Below are 20,345 nucleotides of genomic sequence, written 5' to 3'. Positions count from 1 at the left end.
GGCAGTCGGTTCCTCACTTTGAAGTGCGCTGCTCAGCCTCCCGGTTCAGTTGGTGTTGGAGTCGCCTACAGGAGAGACCCGCCGTGCGGCATGGCAGCCTGAGCGCAGGGAGGAGACAGGCAGGAGGAGGAGGAGGCACAACAGCGAGCTTTTTTCCCCTCTCCGGTGCATTTTCCTCTCCGTAAACCGAACCCGAACCCGAACGGACTGTACGCGGACGCCAGCACTGTGGATTATACGCGCTTGTTTGTGGATAAGAATCCCTGGAGTTTTAACGTTTGGAAGCGAACTCGTGGATCGATGGTAAGTTCCAGAGTGAGCGCCTCCTCACCGGCCCCCACTGGAGCGCTTTGATGTGCTGTTGACTCGCCTTTGAAGTAATGTTCTGCTGGAAACCGGCCGCTTTTCTCACGTTTAAACACCGCGAAAACGCACCGAGGCGCTCCTGTACCGGCCACTCGGTGCCCCTTCTCGGTAATGTGCGGTTCTAGACTCGAATTTTAAAGTAGAAATCTGTGAGAAAGTGTTGGTTTCTTTTTGTGGAATTCCTCCCCCACAAGATCAGAGACTTTGGTGTACTTGGACTGGACGTTTACGCACAGAGGCTGTTTGTTCGCCTTAAAGAAAACTGAGCAGACGACGTGACAGTTTGAACTCGGCTCTAGTCTCTCAGAGTCCGAGTCAGAGTTCAGTTTGCATGTTGAACATCTGCATGGTTCATTCCAGCACCGACGCACTCTGACGCCGCTCATGTGCACCGACAGACAGCTGCGTGTTTTCTACACATCAGTGGATCGACATTAACTATGTTGGTCACGTTTTTTTTTTTTCTCCATCTCCTGGAGTTTGTCCCACATCGGTGTCCTACAGGTACACGAGGGGAGGCAGGGGCTCAGTGTTCCGTGATCTAGCAGCTTACTGTGGGATGAGGAACGAGTCGGTGGCCGGTACGAGGCTGATGGATCCGGAGGCGTTTAGCCGCGTCCGTGCGTAAAGCTCCGGCGCGCTGCTCGATAAACGACTGATTCACGGTGTTCTGAGCTCGACGGTCGTGTAATTATCACCGGTCGTGTTGTGATCGGAGGAGGAGGACGCTGCAGCAGCTCAGCTCGTCGCTCAGGTGGATTTTTCACTGTGAGAAATCACCGTTAAATTCCCGTTAATGTGCGTCCTCACCGGCAGCGCCTCGGTGGAAATCACATTTCCTGAGATATGAGGAGCTGCTGTTTATGTAATGCTGCTGCAGCTTTTTTCCTCCTCCTGTGAACTAGTCTGTTCCTGTAAAAGTCAGTGAGAGTCTGAAAAGACTCTGACTGCGTCTGTGCCTCTTTGAAGTTGGGGCGGATCTGGTTTTGATTAGATCAATACTTTGTGTTTCAGAGAGAAGACGGGCAGCCGGAGAGAAGCTCCCCGCTGACATAAGAGAGTGAGGAGATTACAGTAGAAGCTCGGAGGAGGCGAACAGCACTCGGCTCGCTGCTGCTGCCTTCAGAGCCATGAGCCGGCCGCTTATGGACCATATCGCCAGTAGTTTCAGCGAAGATGCTCCTCGACCCCCGGTGCCTGGGGAGGAGGGCGAGGCGCCCTGCTACCCCGGCAAACTCGCAATGATGAAGCCCCTGGAACCCCCCAAATCCGTGCTGCTCGGCTCTCCGGGCTCCTCGGCGAGGAGGAACGAAGACGGTCTTGGGGAGCCAGAGGGGAGTGCCTCCCCGGATTCACCGCTCTCCCGGTGGACCAAGTCTTTGCACTCCCTCCTCGGGGACCAGGACGGCGCTCTTCTCTTTAGGACATTCCTGGAGAGGGAGAAATGTGTTGACACTTTAGACTTTTGGTTTGCCTGCAATGGCTTCAGGCAAATGGACCTCAAGGATACCAAAACGCAGAGAGTCGCCAAAGCAATTTACAAGCGCTACATCGAGAACAACAGCATCGTCGCCAAACAGCTGAAGCCGGCGACCAAGACCTTCATCCGGGATAATATCAAGAAGCAGCACATAGACTCTGCCATGTTCGACCAGGCGCAGACCGAGATCCAGACCAACATGGAGGAGAACGCCTACCAGATGTTCCTGACCTCTGACATTTACCTCGAGTACGTGAGGACTGGCGGAGAAAACCCGAGTCACGTCAACTCGAACGGCTTGGGCGACCTGAAGGTGGTGTGTGGATACCTGCCCACGCTGAACGAGGAGGAGGAGTGGAGCTGTGATTTCAAAGCCAAAGCTCTGGTTGGACTGTCGGCGAAGGCGCAGAGGGCCCCGGTGTCCCTGATGGAGAGGGCTTACAGGTACGACTGCAACACCTTTTCACTGTGCTTGTGATGTGACGGATGAGTTAGTTCACTCTGCAGAAGTGCAACACATGTTTTCCTGCAGCAGCCAGTCCACAGCTTGCAGGAGAACCTCTGTGGCCCCTCTCAGCCTCTCCAGCAGCAGCAGCAGCCCTCTGCTGGCGCTCGCCTGGATTTCCGGGGCTTTGAAATAGTTCCGCAGAATGAGGGATCGTCTTCCACAGGAAAAGTTCACAGAGCACGGCTGGCTCTGGCCCCAGCCGGCAAATAATAGATGATGACATTGCTATGCTATGCCTCCTCCTGCACCACACTGTCCTCAGTGTGGACGTATAAATCTATAGGTGGCACTTTGAAGCTTTGGATGCTCTGTAGTCTCATTTGGCGTTGAAGGTTAGTTTAAAACTGCATCCTGAGCGAATTTGTTCAGGAGTTTACAGGCCTGTGAATGGCAGGGCCATCGCCTGACACAGCTGACAGCTACCTGCTCTGGACAGCACAGGCTGACAGCTGGAGGTGTGTTAGAGCCTCCTTTGGTGTTGAACCCAGTAGAATTACCCACTTTTCACATGGACCCTGGTCCCTTTCTGCCTTTACCTCTAACCTGCAGCTACAATCCAAACACCACCTCTTCTTCTCCTTCTTTTCTCGTTTGCATCGACTCTTTCTCTGATTCCCTGTTTTTGCAGCTTTCCCCTCTCGTCTTCTCCACTTTGTGAAAAAACAAAAACTTGGGGCTACGAGGCGATGCTGGTGGAGCGAAAGTGAGGGGGAAAGAGAGCGGAAAGGAAGGTGGGGGAGGAAGGGAGTGCAACTCATGAAAGAAAGGGAGGGAGGAGAAAGGATAAATGAGGGGGTGAAAGAGAGGCAGGGAGGGAAGAATGCAAGGCCAGCTGTGTTAAATACCTGACTCTTTGCAAGCCCCTCTGAAGGTCAGCCTGGAGCTGGGGGCCTACAGCTTTAGTCATGCTGGGTTCTCTCCCTCCTCGTGAAGACCACCCTCTCCCCCTCGCTCTCCCCTTTCTTTCCTTCTCTGACACACTCTCATGCTTCCGCTCCATACCTCCTTTTTTTTCTCCCCTCTTTCCTCCCCCTCCTGTACCACGGCAAGAATGCACACACAGCGGGAGATGTATGCCGAGGAAGGAGCGAGTGTGGAAATGGAAATAGAAGTCGTGGGACGTTTAAGGGGCCATGCATAGCGCTGCAGACGGACTCACCGTCACGTTTCGTTTATTCGTTGTGTTTAATAATGTTGGATTGCAATCTCAGACATAAACGCCCCCCTCCTCGGCAAGCGGGAGCGAAATGTCGCCCACCTGTTGGATAGTGTTTCACAGAGTTGCATTAATATTAATCTGATCTCTGTTGTTGTAACCTCCACAGATCTTACAAGAGAGGAGACTCGCTCAACCCCTGCCATGTGGGCTCCTTCGCCCCCGTCAGCAGCACCAACGACAGCGAGGTTTCCAGTGACGCCCTGACTGACGATGCCATGTCTGTGACCGACAGCAGTGTGTAAGTGGATATTATCCAAACACGAGCGTGTGTGTGTGAGAATGCCAGCGCCGGAGGGTGAAATGAGGTGCTGGGGATGTCCACGGGAGATTAGGTGACACCTTCCCTTCAGCTGGCTGCAGCCACGCCGCTAGAAAGGCTGAGACTGATAGACTGTGGCACCATTGCAAAGACTGCACCGGAGCAGACAGGATGTGGCGTGGGTCGATGCCAAACCCTGTCCAAGAACTCACGTAATGTGGACTTTGTGAGCGAGCGTGGTGGCTTTACGTTCAGTGCATCAGTAGATGTGGTTTCAGAGTCTGATCAGACGAAGCTTCATTGTGTCATCAGAAAAGTTCTCTTTTTTTATATGCTGGCTAAACTTTGACAGTCGTTAATCACCTGCCTGTGGAGTGACTAATCAAAGAATTGCTCATGTTGTGCAGCCGTCCACATGTGGTTCGTGCTTATCTGTGTACGTGCCTCGGGCCTCGTTCCTGTCGAGGATTACTCGTCACGTGTCTCTGGAGTGACAAGGTGCTATGAAGTCATTGTGTGGTGCACAGCTCAAGGCCGGGGGAGCGCTCAGGTCAGCTGGTTCTGGACGCAAAGCAGAGAAGCCTCGGTACAAGTTGTTCTTTAGCTCATCTCACCGGGGAGGTGTCAAGGCCTGCGTGGATGATGTCAGTGAAAACAGCAAGGTTAATTATGACCGAGATACTGACACACTGATGGTGAGAGCGTCCAGCGGGCCGGGCTGCACAAAAATATGGCAGCTATAAAGCCGCCTTCCTTTTTTTTTTTTTTTTTTTACAATGGGGAGTCTTCTGCTCTGGCATATCTCTAGACAGTCCCGCTTCAAAGCCACCGAGGCCCATATAGTGCTGTTCTGCTGTACTTTGCCCAGCGCAGTGACAAAGCCGGGCCGCGGGGACGCCTCATTTCCTGCCCGCTCTGGCCTTGATCAGAATATCTGCCGCTCTTTAGGTCAGTTAAAAAGACCCATAAACATTTGAATCTCATTTACAGATAAAGAAAAAAATAGAAAAGGGGGAGAGAGAGAGAGAAAAAAGCAGCGAGGGAGGAGGCGGTTGGGTGGGAAGAGAAAGAGAGTGGTGGAGGGGGGATTTTTGCTTATATCTTATTTATGGATTTGCTTGGACGCTTGGGAATGCAGCTGCGCAGACTTCAAACATTACCTTATCTTACAAACCAGCCTTTTGATGTGCGGAGATCAGAGGCTGGCTGCGGCAGCGCTTGCCAAATGAAGATTGGGAGGGAGGGGGGAGCTGCTTATGCGCATGACTGTGGCATTTCAAAGCAAAAGTGGAAAAGTGCTCCTCAGTTAGGCTAGGTCACCAGGAAACTGCTGTTTAGCATGGGAGGAAAGACGCTGTTTTACGCTGTCAAGTGCTGCAGTTTGAAGCCCGGGCTCTGCTGTTTGTTGTTTGATTTCATTTTTCAGCCAGTCAGCCATTCGGGCCCTCAGATAGATGGAACCAGGTTAGCTGCACCCCTGGGTCCTGTCCTGCAGTAACTCTTTGAATAAGTGTAATGAGCAGCTAATGCTAACAGTGTCCTCAGCTTAACATGAAAGTCAGTCGGGGAATGCTAATGCTGACGCTACTTGTGGCCAGCAGAGCCGAGCACACTGTGCCTGCAGTGTGAGTGTTGAAAGGCAGCGGCCAGCGTTGTGCCGGAGCTCGAGCTGAAAATGAGTGTCATTTCTAGGGCAAATAAAGCCTCCGACCACCTCAGTCAGAACCAGACAACCCGATCTGCTCCAACATAAACACGAGACCAGCAATGCTGGCACGATTTACCCCTGGATGTCTTTTTTTTTTTTTTTGTTCTCAGACTAAGCCTGAAAGATGAAAAGCAAAACTGATCGGATGATTAATAAATTAGATTTCTTCTTGCTTGAAGTGCGTTTGATCTACCCAGTTGGCTAACAAGCTTCTTCCTGAATGGCTGTTTGGTCTTTAATGAAGTATCTGATTGGGTAATTGACCTTTGTGATGTGTGTGTGCGCCCCCAGAGATGGCATCCCTCCATACAAACTGGGCTCCAAGAAGCAGCTACACAGGGAGATGCAGCGCAACATGAGGATGAACAGCCAAGTCTCTCTGCCTGCTTTCCCTGTAAGTACACAAACACACACACATGCTCACAAGTCTTTCTGAGCCCAGGTCCCACAGTGTCATTTCCATACCGCCCTCTGTTCTGGTTCTCTCTTGGTTCTATGAATAGTGCCGCGCAAACTGTATTTGGCATTCTCAATTCAACAACACCAGCAAAGATCTGAAGAGTAACGTCAAAGACCCAGCCTCCCACTCACACACACACACACACACACACACAGCAGCCCCCTCCCTACCTTTGGTGTCACCTACACCCCCATTAGGGTTCCTTGAAGTCTGTGGGAGACGGGGAGGTCTCTAAGCTGTTTATCGCCGCGGCGCTCGGAACACACCGGGGCTTTTCTTCCCCACCGATGCTGTAAATATGGAGAACAGGGAGAGATGAGGAAGATCTCTGCCGCTTTATCCCGAGGGCTCTGAAATCAGCCCGGTTCCTCAACAAAAACACAAAGATGCTCAGACACATTCACACGCACACACACGCACACGCAGCGCTTTGATCCGCACATGAATGGAGCAAACGCAAAGGGAAATGACAACTTCCAACAGAGCTGGCCCCCTTTTTTTTTTTTCCACAGCACTGCCACCACCACCACCACCACCACCACCCCCGACACACAAACGCTCTGCCAGCCCCCTCCCCTAAAAGTGAAGGATCTGAGGGAAGAGTTTGAGCATGTCATGTGAGCTCTCAGCGGGTCAGAGGGGAGCTGGTAGCTTAAGGCTTAAGAGAAGCTGGCTTCAGGTTTGAGGGAAGAGCAGGAGAGGAAGTCCGATTCGGAGACAGCTTGCAGAAGTCGTGTTAACAGCAGCAGCTTGTTAAAGTAAACTTGATGTAACCCTCTTTTTTTCTTTTTTTTTAAACATTACGGGATATTCGGCAGTCATTAGGAGGAGATCGACTCTCTCGCTATCCGCCTTTTGCTTTATTTTTGCTTTCATTCTTGTTTTTGTTTCCCGTCTGATTTTTTGGCGATGGCTGCCATTCCCATGGTGCACCAGCCCCAGGCGCCATCAGACAGCCCCTCTTTTTCTCACTTTTTTCTCCCCTTTATCCCGACTACAAAGAGATACGAGAAATGAAAAAAGAAGAGGAAAAATCAAGAAAGCCCGAGCGCAAAAATGCAAATAATTTAAGATGTGTGCGCTCACTGTCACTGCAGCGTACCTTAAAGGTGCCCAGTGTGTGACAAGTCAGGGAGGGGGATAAATTACCTCCACCTCTCTGATCTTCCATCCTTTCTTGTAACCTTTATCTCCTTCCTCCACTCCTTTCCTCCCTTCATTTTCTCCTGCGAGCACACATCTCTGCATCTCGACTTCTCCCAATTTTTTATTATTTTTTTTATCCCTCATCCTTTCCTCCCTGGAGTTCTCTTCCACCCCCTGTCGATATGTGGCTTTTATTCCTAGATGTAAAGCCACTGCTTCCCATCAATCTATCCCTCCATCCCTCCCTCCGCCACCCTATTCTCCCCCCACTGAGTGTTTGATATTTGACGAGGAAGCCTTTGAAGTGAGCTGACTTTAAAGTGGCCTGCTGATGATGACAGAGGGAACCAGCCGAGGCCTAGCCCAGCACAGCCGTACAGCGGGCCTGCCACCCCTTTAAACAGCCCTGTAGCCCTGGGTGCCAATAAGAGTGCCCTGATCATTACTGCCACTGGTGGAAAACAATGCATAAATTTAGACTGATGAGGCAAGAGGAGCTTGGATGTGTTTGCAGAAGTTGGCAGCAGCTCGGTCACTATGAGAACGATACAACGGCTGACGCGCCTCCTTCTCCCCGCAGCGAACTCGCCGTCCTCCCAAGGAAATGGTCCCGATGGAGCCGGCAGAGTTCGCAGCCCAGCTCATCTCCCGCCTGGAGAGCCTGAAGAGGGAGCAGGACACCATCAGCTCTCTGGAGGAGCGGCTGCAGCAGATTCAGGAGGTTTGTGTGACTTCTTGTCAAGAATGTGGGTCGTGAGATGTCGTGTTTTTTCCACAGCTGATGATTCTGTTGTCGTCTTTGGCAGGAGGAGGAAAGAGAGGATACCGAGATCATGGGAAGTGCTCCCCAGCTCTCCCCCCACCCCTTGACCCTCCTGTCGGGCTCCTCTGACGAGGACCCCCAGGCCATCCTCGACGAACACCTGTCCCGGGTCCTGAAGACCCCCGGCTGCCAGTCCCCTGCTGTGATCCAGCACTCCCCTCGCTCCAGCTCCCCGGAGCACCGGCCTCTCACCCGCGGAGGCTTTGGAATCAAAGCCCTGGTGAGGACCGGGCCTTCTTCTGTCTCCAGTCCCGACCAGGGGGCGTTCAATCTGGCGTTGGGCCCCAACCGGACCCTCGTGAGCAGGCAGAGCACCAAGCACATCCACCACCACTACATCCACCACCACGCCAGTCCCAAGTCCAAGGAGCAGATCGAGAGGGAGGCGGCGCTCCGGGTGCACGGCGTCTGCTCCGGCAGCGGCGAGTGTCCGCCCTGCCAGCCTTACCAGCGCAGCCGCAGCCTGGGCAGGGAGACGTGCGGCTCCATCTCCACAGACAGCAGCATGGGGTCAGTCCCGAGCACTGAAACTGGCCTCTCGTGTACTTCCTGTTTTTCTTGCGTTGTCTGATTGCCGCCCGTCTTCCTCGCAGGCGTTCCAGCTCTCTGTCGAGGCGAGTGTGTCGCTCGGGGGCCGAGGACGGCGTGGCAGACCGGTGCGTGGAAGACTGTGGACCCCTGCAGCTGCCCAGTGACACTACAGACCCCGCCCAGAACGTGCTGCAGTGGATCCTGGAAAGCAAACGTCAGGGCAGGCACAAGTCTCACAGGTGAGCACCAACTCACGCCTGGATTAGCCTCCTGATGTATGTCGGCGCATGTGGTCCTAACTCCTCTCTCCCTCGCAGTACCCAGAGCACCAAGAAGTCCTTTGGAGGCTCCTCTACTCAGACGCACACGTGGGGTGGCGGCGGAAGCTGTGGCCACCTCCGCAGCCACCAGCCGGCCCAGCCGTTCATCCAGGACCCGGCTATGCCTCCCCTGCCTCCTCCCAACACTCTGGCCCAGCTGGAGGAGGCCTGCCGCCGACTGGAGGAGGTCTCCACCAAGACCGTCAAGCAAAGGTAACCAGAGAGTACATTGTGAGTGATGCTCCTAGCTTTGGTCAGCGTTCATGTTCGGTTACCATCCCAGTTTTTAACTCTGAACTCCAAACCCAGCTGGCGGGTTTGAAATGTACGCTACTTTTTAAAAATCTCATCGCAGGAAACCGTAAAAACATGAAGAATCGACTGTCCTGTCAGTAAAGTGAAGCCAGAAATCATAATGGCTCATCAGCATGAATTAATCCTACAGATCTCATTTATAGCATTTCCTAAATATAAACCGTTTGCAGTAACAAGGATCTGTAAAAGAACAAAAATTCTGTGTTCCTCGGCGCAACCGCAAAGCCATCAGTGACTCATCTCCGACCAACAGTCACATGAAGAAAAATTGAGGGACTTTTCGGCTGAACTGGACTGACCTGCTTCCACAGAGCAAATAGGAGACAAATGAAGGATCTGAAACAGTGAAATATCTATGGCATGCAGAAACCACCACTGCTGCCACCAGTGCTGGTGACGCCTGTGGGCACTATGGGGCTTTTTCTTCTTCTAATTTTTGTTAAATGAACAAGCAGAGACTTCAGCTTTTCCTGACTCTGTCGGCTCTGTTGTTGTCTACCTTCAGCCACGTTGGTGCTGCAGGAAAAACAAAAAAAATGAAGTGATGTTGAGCTTTGATGCAAGTGAGCATTGCTGATGGTTTGTTTTATGTCCTCGCAGGCATCCGACGTCCAGCCTCCAGCGTGAGAAGACCCACCTGGTGCCTGTCCAGGGCGGGGGGTCCGTCCCTCTGTCGCTGCCCAGCCCCAGCCCCGTCGGCCTCCTCGTCTCCAGCCTCCAATCAGAAGAGTACGATGCCTCTAGTGTCCCGCCCTCCCCTTCCTCTCCTCCTCTCTGCTCCTCTTCCTCCTCCTCTCAGCTATAGCCTCCAACTCTTCCTTCCTGTCACCTGCACCGCTCACCGCACATGTACGGAGATAGACAAGTAGCCGAAGCTTCGTATCGCACGTACGCACGCCTCCCACGTAGACACACCCACAGAGAAGGTGGCCCCCTTGTTGGAGGCTTATTTTAGGCTTTGTACACGGAGATCTGGCGCTGCCTCTGTGTTTGCATGAATCTTGTGTATCTGTGCCGTGTGTGGGGAGTGTGTAGTCACCGCACCACCTGACTGAGACATGCCTTTCATATATGTGTATCATTTTTATTGGCTGTCCTTCAGTGAGCTGGCAGTCAGCTAGGGCGAGCAGAGCTTAGCAAAGAGAGAGCTCCTCTGAAGTGGGCCTACAAAGCCTTGGACATAGCTGAAGGGGAATTGATAACACACTGCCCCTTCTCCGTGCCCACACAACACACACTTACTGATGGCACTGGGTCACTCGCTCGCAGGGCGCTCTTACTGTACTTCTGCTCTTGTGAAACTAGGAAATTGTTGGTTAAAGTCCCTCAGAAGCTGTTTCTTATTTGTCTTTGGATGATTTTGTTGAGTTTGTCCACCACTTCTCTCACACTTCTTCCTCTTCGTGTCCTGACAGGTGTAAGAAAGCTTCGGGAAGCCACGTGGTGTGCAGCGGGGAGACGGTGGTGACGTACTTCTTCTGTGGCGAGGAGATTCCTTACCGGAGGACCATGAAGAGCCACAGTCTCACTTTGGGCCACTTCAAGGAGCAGCTCCGCAAGAAGGGCAACTACAGGTGTGTGGAGCGACTTGTGGGCACGGAGATGAAGTAAAACCATGTTTGAGACTAACTTTAGGAAGGATTCGCTTCATGATGCATTTAGATGTTCCAAAGTGGAAATCACACAGGAGCAAGCCAGTGTCACTGGAGACGTGTGAAGAATCCAACTTGTTTGGTGATGAGATTCTTGCTTTTGAGTCGTGATCATAAAAACCCAGTTTATTGTGTGGATGTCTACGTGGAGCGCCGTTATCAGCGTTTGTTTGTGTGTGTGTGCGCCCGGTGTCGGGCCGCTGGATTTGTGTGTTCGAGAGGGGTGCAATGAAAAGGAAAGAACAAGAGGCGGGGAGGGAGGGTGGGTGGTGCAGGGGTTAGTGGGAGAGTTTGAACTGCAGCGATTTGGGTCCCATCTGGTATTGATTTCCATGCTAAGGCACACTTAATACACATGGCTTTGAAGCCCCAGCCCCTTTCATTTCAACCAACAAAGACTCACACAAATGGCCAGCGTGCAAATTCTTCACTGATGCTATCAGGGCCTCCTTTTTTTCTCCCTTTGCTCTGCTGTGTGTGTGTGTGTCTGTGTGTGTCTGTGTCTGTGTGTGTGTGTGTGTGTGTGTGTGTGTGTGTGTGTGTTGAATGCGCACAATGTTTACACATGTTGTAATCATTTTATGGATATTTTTGAAAGGCAGATTGTTAAATGCCAGATCCGCTTGTTTGCCCGACTGCAGGGCCCTGGACTGAGGCCGCCGCGCCACTTCCATGTGTGTTTGCGCAGAGAGATTTTACTTTGATTGCTTCTTTCCAGTGGGCATTAAAGGGAAAAGATCAAACATGTATTGTTTAGACTGCCACGGTCTCCAGGATAAGCACGGCTCGAGGATTGTGTTAATAATTACAGGTACCAAACTGGAGAGGGGAGGGGGGGACGCAACTTACAGAAAGTTCTTCCTGTCCAGATGTGCGCAGCGTTTCTGGATCAACAAATGTGACGAGCACTTTGCTCCGAGTCCTCCACATCTGTCTGTTTGCTCCCCCACCGCCGCCACCCCTCTTCTCCTCTCTCTGGCTCGCTGTCTCAGTTCCTGTGTCATACCATCCACATTTTTTGGAAAGAGAGCGGCGCGGTGCTTTAATAGCAGCCAGAGAATGTGTGGAGTTGGGTCATTTCAACATGGCAGCGGTTCAACAAAGAACAGTACTGCCGGGCCCTGCCAGACGATATTGGTGCCAGATGTCAGTGCAAACGGAGGGAGAGCAGGGGAGAAGGGGGAGGCACATCCAGCCACATAAAACATGTTCCAGTGGAAATTCAGCCTCTCTCTGTCTCTGTCTGTCTCTCTGAGCAGAAACCATCATGGCTCTTTGAAGATTTTTTTTTTAAGAGTAGGAGGGATCTTTCTATTTTTTTCGTCCTCTCCAAATAGAAAAGGAGGAAACGGTTATCAGGCGTGTCTTGTGCTCTTTTATTTCATCTTATTTACTCACTTCATTTTCCTGAGAGAGGCCTCTTGTGCTCCGTTTAGTTGAAGTCTTCCTGTATTTAAAGCGTAGCTGCCTTTTATTAGTGACCACCCTCCAGCTAATTGCCGCGTGTGAACTCACATGCACCTCTGCAAGGATTGGCTTTTTTTAAAGACCGTAGTTTTATAAGTGTTGCATGTTGTCAGACGCTCGTCTTTTAAAGGAGAGCGAGAGAGAAAAAAACAGCTCACAAACATACCTACATTCCAGTCGCCCCACACACGGAGCAAATGGAGGCATTTTTCCATTACATACTTAATGAGTGGATTGTGAGACCCCGCTAACCCACCCACCCCTGCTGCTTTCTCTTTCTCTGAAATGAGGATAAGGGGAGGGGGGTTGCATCATTATGGCCCAGTGAAGTCATGGCTGATGAGAAGCCCCTCCTTTGGTTTTTCCTTCTTTAACACACACACATGCAAACACATCAGCTGCCCGTCCTATAGCGCTCAGCGAGGGCTGGTGCTATCACCAGGGCTAAGGAAGGACACGGTGTCCTCCTCCTCCTCCTCCTCCTCCTCCTCCTCCACTTTGTTCTTTTCTTTGTCCCTGTAATAATGAACCAGGAGATGAGGAGTGAGCCAAAACCCCGAGCTCGTGTGTCTTTCTGCCCTGAGCGGGTGTGTAGGAGTCGGGGGGTAATGACAGGCAGACTTGCAGGCACCCGAAATTTCAGCCTTTGTCAAAGGACCCCTTCATTTGCACACGGGTCTAATTGGCCCCTGTTAGCCGGGGCAAAACTCACAACAACACAACAGAGGAAAGGGAAAAGGGAGACGTAAAGGAGGGAACAAGTGGAGGGAGGGTCTGGATTCAGCCTCTCAGCAGCAGGTTCCAGCCCACTGGAGGCTCCATGGTGGAAAGAAAAGAGCCTCAAAGTGTGTTGAGTTGTGTTTGAATCGGGCCGCCCTTAACGCTCTCGTCTCTCTGCGGTGCAGGTACTACTTTAAGAAGGCCAGCGACGAGTTTGAGTGCGGCGCCGTGTTCGAGGAGGTGTCCGACGACGGCTCGCTGCTGCCCACCTACGAGGGCAAGATCCTGGGCAAGGTGGAGAGGATGGAGTGAGCTCCTGCAGACACTTCACCACCTCCTTCACACAAAGCGTCCGACTTCTAAGACAGGTGCAAGACTGGCGACGTTGGCGAAGGATTACTGAGGTTCGGGACCGGAGAAGAGCGAGGTGTTTGTATTACTGGACTGCCGAGTGAAGAAGATGTGGACCGGGTGTTGCTGGACTGAAACGTGACTGTGGGTGAATGACCACTCGTCTAAGAGAGCAGGGCGGTGGGTTTAGCGTGAGACTGGGAGCCCGCCTGCCCCTGCCCTACATCACTAATATGTATATGCAGATATACATGTACATTGCATTGTATTGTGATGCTCGTATTGCTGTGTAAAGATTTTTATTGCTATTTATTGGAAAACAAATCCCTGTCCCAAATCTTATTCCATGGACAAGCTGCTTGGAGTCGGAGAAGCTTCTCCGACCTTCCACATCCGTGATTCCTCTCTTCCTGAGCGAGGGAAAAGGTTTTTTTTGTTTCTTTTGGCCCCTCATATTGAACTGTAAACTTCAAAAATACCTCTTCAAAAAAAAACTGGTGGAGATTTTAGCGGGACATGTCCGATGTGTTGGCCGGAGAGCTTTACTGCTGAAGCTTTGAGAATGGCTCTCCATCGCTTAAGGTTCAATAATATATTTACTACTGCAGTGCTATTTGTGGATGTGTCCCCATCTGCTCCGAAGGGCCCTCAGTGTGCTACGAAAAACGAGCGAAAATGCTATTAATGTTTAATTCCCTTCTCTGGGACTGTGCCCAGCTAGCCTTGATCTGTCACGTCTTAGTGCCTTTGTTTCAGTGGCGCAGGCATCGCACAAATAGCCTACACATGTTCTAAGAGGAACCTGAACAGGTCCTCCAGTCCCCACAATGTGTTTACACCAATGTTAGGATGTACCAACGAAAGCTCTATAACGTGCCCCGATGTGCTTACCTGTGTACGTAGGTGTGTGTGTGTGTGTGTGTGTGTGAGGCTGTGTGTTGGGTTTGTGTGTGTGAATCCTGCACTACGAGCTGCAGACGATGGTGGCGGTGGTGATACACTATGTTCATAGTGTTTAATTGAGTACAGTAGCTGTGCCTACATGGATTCCTGCCATGGTTCTCACCCTGTTTTCAGGGTTTTATTAATCCCTTGGTTTTTACAAGGGGCCTTATGTCAAAAGATATTTTTATGCCTTTTAGTATCCGTTTCATCATGTTTATGTTTTATGATATTTTTCATGGCTTCCTCGGCTCCACTTGTAAACTGTAAATTATGCGTTCTATAGAGATGCCTTGGTACTTTAATTATTGTAATTATGAAGAGATGTAGCCTTTATTAAAATGTTCTATTTTTCAAATTAGCAAACTGCTTCCTATGGTTCTTCTCTGTGTGTGTGTGTGTTTGTGTGTGTCTGTATGTGTGTGTGTGTGTGTGGTGTTGTGTAGTGTGTGTTTGTGTCTGTGTGTGTGTGTTTGTATTTGTGTGTGTGTGTTGTGTTGTGTGTGTGTGACTGGACCGCTCTGCCTCTAATTGGGATGCTGGTGTGTGTGTGTGTCTGTGTGTGTGTGTGTGTGTCTAGGTGTGTGTGTGTGTGGTGTGTGTCTGTGTGTGTGTGCGTGCGTGTGTGTGTGTGTGTGTGTGCAGACTCCAGCTGTGCAGAGTGCAACTTGCTGGATCCAGTGAGAAATTTCCGCCAGCTTTGCATCCATTATCAGCTCTTAATATAACTCCCTGTTGGAAATTAAAACATGCAGCATTAATTTGGCCACTAGAGCCTCCTTGTGTTTCAGGGTAGGAAGCAGAGAGGGAGAGCTAAGTGTGTGTTAATGAGACATTTGGCAAATATATGTCATAAGTAGGTTTCAACCAGCTATTTACATGCTCAAACGCTGGGCCTCCTGCGGCACTTCATCAACTGTGTGAGTGTGATGTGCTCTTTTGCTCAGAGCCAATTAGAGGAAACAGATGTTAACGGTGTGAGTGGAAGCTGCTGGTGTCGACCGTCAGCTCATCTCTGACGGTCCAACGTCGCTTCTGTTTCTCACAAATGAAACCAAAGGAGAGTGGTATGTAAAGATCCAAATGCTTCAGTGTTTCTGTAACACCTTCTCTGGGTGCTTTTCATTCCTCAATCGATTGAGGAGCTTAGAGCAACGAAACAGGTGTGTTGATTAGCGTGACGTATGAATGCTGCTGGTTTGGTTTTACAGGTGATGCAGCGCGTCATCAGTAACAGGTGTCGCTTGAGATGACGACACGGAACGAAGGATTTCTCCTCCGTCCATCCTGAGATAAGATGCTCAACGCGAGCGAGGGAAGCGAGAAAATACGTTACTGATGTGTTTCTGTGGCTCATCCCCAAAACCTGCTGGTTCCTACTGGAAGTCTAACTTTAAGAAATATGTAGTTTAAAAAAGATTGTGTCAAAATAATCCTAAACAGGTGGGCACTGTAGTTTTATACCAACATCCTTCAAACAAGGATCAAAAGAGCAGATTTCAGGGACTACTTTCAGCTGTGGATTGATACAGATTTGATGCTGTGATGTGTAGGTGCAGGAATGGGCTTATCTGAAGCCTCCAATAACATCAAAATACATAAAGCTAGCAAGAACACAAAATGAACATGCAGCAAATAATACGGCACAATTCATAGCAAAGCAGTCAGAACTACAAGAAGAACATCAGGAGACATGTTCATGTGTCTGCTCTCTCCCTGAAGGTGGCTGAATGCTGCTATCAGCCCTAAAAATGACAAAATTCTTATTTCTAATTTCTGGAAATGATCTCTCCTCGTCTCCCGACCTGCTGGGGAACAGCAGTTAGCTCAGTTGTGTGTTTTTATGAATAATAGCAGTAACTTTACTTTCAGAGCAGCGTTCACCAGATGCTTCCACAGTCAGGACATCCAGCAGGACAAAAGATATAATACACATGATGGGTTTAATCAATAATTAGCTAGATTAGGATGCAGAGCCAACAAAACAAGTAGTTTAAGAATAAGACTGAAGAAAGTTAAATGTTAGAAATTAAAAAATCAAAACTTAAAGACGACATCACACTAAAGAACAGCTGAAGCTAAAGAACATATGAAATGAACAGCACGTAGCACGTAGACAGAAGAGGACGAGTGAACTTCACATAAAAGCAAGTTTATCAAAGTAGGTTTTGAGAAGTGATGAACAGTGAGTGGTTTTTGGACAGGGCTACGAGGATGCTCAGTGGTTAGTGGCCTCACAGCTAGAAGGTCGCCGGTTGGCGTCCCGGTGAGGACACCCGGGATCTTCCTGCGTGGAGTCTCCATGTTCTCCCCGTGCAGCGTGGGTTCTCTCCGGGTTCTCCGGCTTCCTCCCACAGTCCAGAAACATGCTGAGGTTAATTGGTGATTGTAAATTGTCCGTAGGTGTGAATGTGAGTGTGCTTGGTTGTCTGTCTCTAAGTGTAGCCCTGTGATAGACTGGTTACCTGTCCAGGTGAACCTGCCTTCACCCCGAGTCAGCTGGGATAGGCTCCGCCCCCCATGACCCTGGTGAGGATGAAGGTGTAGAGATGATGGATGGATGGTTTTTGGACGGTGGAGGCCTCAGTGAAACAGAAAAATAAAGTAACATCAACATCGTCCTTCAGTGTCTCAAACCAAATGAACAATCTGCTCCTTGGTATCAGCTGAGACCTTCGTATCAGACAGCGTGCAGAAACCATCTCTGATCGCACCGAGATGCATCCTCCCTTAATGTCATTTGAATGGGCTGCTAGCTGCCCCTGCTCCCGGCGCTCCTGTCGCCCTCCCCACTTTGAAGCTTCATTGGTTAAGAGTGTTGCTTATGCTGCCTTTCATATTGAAAGGGCATCACGATATTGTTAAAATACCATTTTCAGGCCTTTCATCAGCAAAGGTCAGTGCATACACTTGAAGCTGTGGAATCTTTAGAACTAAGAGGCTCTCAGTCAGCGGCGCTCTGCTGTCAGAAGGCCTCGTGAACCCGCTTTGTATGGAGAGCTATTTTAGATGGGGTCATCTTTTTGAAGAATGCACTGTGTTCTGTGGACTCCAGACCGCTATTCAGACATGCAGGGGCTTTTTAAGAGCACGAGTCAGATTTTGGGGGCATTTCAGTGTTTGCTAAAGCGCCTCAACAACAGGAGAGATCATTTGTGTTTTTATAGAACTATTTATCTGATTTTGTAAAGAAGCAGTTTATATGAGGAACAACAGCATTCCAGACCTTTAATTATATCCACTGTTTAGGTTTTTAGCAGAAAGCAAAAAAAGAGAAAAAGCTGAAATGGTCTCACTGAAATAGCTGCTTTTTTTATCCACATCTCAGCTTCAGTCAGAGAAGTTTCCTACATCTTTATGTTCATGATCACATGAAAAGTGTCTCAATTTAAACATTTGTAGTTTCCTTAAAAAGCAGCTGTTGGGATTATCTAAAACCTCTGTTTTTTCTTCAATCGTCCCACAAGCAGGAGTAAAAAGTGCAGATTTTAGGGGCTATTTTCAGCTTTGGTGCCGTTTGTTTAGTGTTTTAGTTCAGAATGTCGTGTGATGCAGAAAGAGCTGAGTCAGGACAGCAGGCTGCACCTTCACCCTCCTGCATCCAGCAGCTGGTGGATGGAAAAGATGAGCTACAAAAACGGTTCAAGCACATCTTCAAACTAAAAGATTGTCAGAAAGCTTCAGAGGAGGATGCCAAGTGAGCACAAAACTATGTGCAATTATTTAAACTTGTTTGTTTAAAAAGCACATAACATGATATATAAACAGAGCTCTCTATACCAGAAGTAGGTATACAAGAAGGTAAAAAAAAAACAACCTAAAAAGCAAAAAATAATATACAATTCAGAATAAAATATCAGAGAAATTTGCTTTTAAAAAGTTTGCATTGTCTTCCTGCTCTTATCGTCCATCCATCTCTTCTTGTGATGAAGAATTTTGCCAACAATAAAATCAGTCCAACCCCAAAAATAAACACAATAAAATCATCGTCCTCAAAACAAATCCTTCCATCCAAAAGTATTTAAAAATATAAACAATATTAAATCAAATGATTGTTTCTTCTTCTGATTTACTGAAGTTATTATTGTTATTATTATATTCAGCATAAAGTCAGTAAATAAATTCTACTCACCTGTCAGGACCTGCTGGCTCACGTGACTGCAACACGTTGTGACGTCACCAGTGGAACAAACTCTCCTGTACCTGCCTGTCCAGGTGAGACACTGAAGACTTCTCCTGTCTGCAGACGCTTCATGTGGTTCCTGCAGGTGAGTGCACCTGTGCGAGCTAATCTCTGTTAGCCTCCTGCTAATCTGAAGGCTAAACTTTTGGTGTGGTTTTATGCTGTCAGCAGATGAATGGACTCACTCATCCTGCAGTTTTGCAATCAGAGGCAGCTGAGCCTTGGTTAGGACGTCCTGGTTGTGCAGCAGCAGCAGGTGTGTCTCAGGTGACTGCAGCTCCGGCTGGATGTCACTGTTCAGGTGTTCCTACACAAAGTTTCATTAGATGCACAAAGTAAACGAGGCAGAGCAGCAGGAGAGTTTCCTCAAAGCCAGATGATGACTTGGTTCCTGTGGAGGAGCTTCTTCAGAGCCAGCAGGAGGTTCATCCTGATCATGTTTCTGTGCAGTCACGTGGCAGCATCGGACACTGAGGACGTCACTGGACTAGGAGCACATGTAGATATGAACCTAAACATCTCTGATCATACAAGACAAACATTCTCTGTACTTATGATCACAGTATGTGGTCATATCATAGATCTGAGTGATAGAATTTACTATTCATATAAACAGGGGGGGGGGGGGCGGTTCTCGGGACCCACAGCCCATCAGGGTCCAGACCCAGCCCAGGAGGCTCGAGGACTACATGATCACGTATCCATATATAATATTACTAATGCATGTGAGCTCAGACAAAGTCGCATAATGTTTTAGTTTGACCTCCTCTCCTCCAAAATGCTTTAGTCCACGGTCCGTTCTTCTTCGTTAGAATATGTGCGCGCGACGAGCAAAGTCCCGAAAGTGAGGAGGAAGATGATGATGATGATGATGATGATGATGATGATGATGATGATGGCCGGCGTCAACAAACAGAAATGTGGACACCGGAAACGAGCCCAGAGAGAGAGGCAGGAACAGGAGCATCAGAGCAGGAGCCCAGAATATTTCGCATTTCTTCTCCAGGAGGTGAGAGTTCATTCATTCACTGATTGGCTGTAGCCGCTCATCCCGGAGCTGACGTTTCACAGCACGGCGGGAACAATAAAATAGATGATTTAATTTTGTACTGAAGGCTGGAAGAAGTGATGAACTAAGAGAAGCCACAGCAGGAGGAGGACAGTGCTCAAACGCTCCGAGGCTGTATTGAATTGTATTATGAGGCGTTCAGGTTCTGCTCAGTAATTATGAACATTAGGCTACAGCTATGTGTTCATATTGCAATCAGAAGTATAGTAACATGGTTTTATTGAGTTATCAGCACTATAGCGTGTGAATTAGAAATTAGACAATGAATGCATAATAGTTCTACGACCACTTTGTAAAACAGAAAACACATGACGTGCACATGACAAAAACCCTGAACAACATGATGCACACACAGGTGCAATGCAAAAACAAAGTGTCAGCAGTCTTGGGCTGGAGGGGCCCATGACGATGTTCTTTCTGGGGGCCCAGGATTCCTCACTACAGCCCTGATATACCAGCACTGACCTTAATGCTTGTGTTGCACATTTTTTATCTCTGGACATATTTGCTGCAAATTTTTAAAGACACTGTGCTTAACTGTATAACTAAGACCAAATTCATCCAAATTAATTTCTGCATGAATTGAATCCCGACAGAATCGCTCTTCCACACTTACACTTTTTATTCTTGGTTCCTAAGCAGCTGATGCACATGACCGTGGGAGATGTGAGGCCCCTGGTACTGTCTGGTTGTCCAGCCTGGATGGAATAAGACATCAGTCAACTTCATGACCACGGAGCGTTTGAAGGGACTGAAAGCTCCAGAAAACATGATGTAAAAATGAATTTTCACACCATTGGGTCTTAAATCTGTCGCAGGCCGACGT

At 49.3% G+C, this 20,345-nt stretch overlaps 1 protein-coding gene across 1 annotated transcript; it reads left to right on the top strand.

Annotated features, from left to right (window-relative positions):
• Positions 1-14,628, top strand: LOC103361462 (axin-2-like). Its single transcript, XM_008287543.1, has 11 exons — positions 1-303; positions 1,381-2,290; positions 3,680-3,811; positions 5,832-5,934; positions 7,727-7,867; positions 7,953-8,479; positions 8,563-8,739; positions 8,818-9,033; positions 9,736-9,864; positions 10,551-10,709; positions 13,160-14,628. Exons 2-11 carry the CDS (start codon positions 1,497-1,499, stop codon positions 13,284-13,286), a joined length of 2,505 nt encoding a protein of 834 aa, XP_008285765.1. The 5' UTR covers positions 1-303; positions 1,381-1,496; the 3' UTR covers positions 13,287-14,628.
• The last annotated feature ends 5,717 nt before the right edge of the window (positions 14,629-20,345 follow it).

Source organism: Stegastes partitus, unplaced genomic scaffold, assembly GCF_000690725.1.
Source record: "Stegastes partitus isolate 25-593 unplaced genomic scaffold, Stegastes_partitus-1.0.2 Scaffold506, whole genome shotgun sequence".
NCBI lineage: Eukaryota > Metazoa > Chordata > Actinopteri > Pomacentridae > Stegastes > Stegastes partitus.
Note: the sequence above shows the minus strand (reverse complement) of the source record. Positions and strands in the feature narration are given on the sequence as shown.

Bases quoted from the DNA above. Each gene is read 5' to 3' on its own strand.
- LOC103361462 (XM_008287543.1), top strand. From the start codon at position 1,497: ATGAGCCGGCCGCTTATGGACCATATCGCCAGTAGTTTCAGCGAAGAT. The intron at 2,291-3,679 runs GTACGACTGCAA...TAACCTCCACAG, and splicing joins CTGATGGAGAGGGCTTACAG to ATCTTACAAGAGAGGAGACT. The intron at 8,740-8,817 runs GTGAGCACCAAC...TCTCCCTCGCAG, and splicing joins GGCAGGCACAAGTCTCACAG to TACCCAGAGCACCAAGAAGT.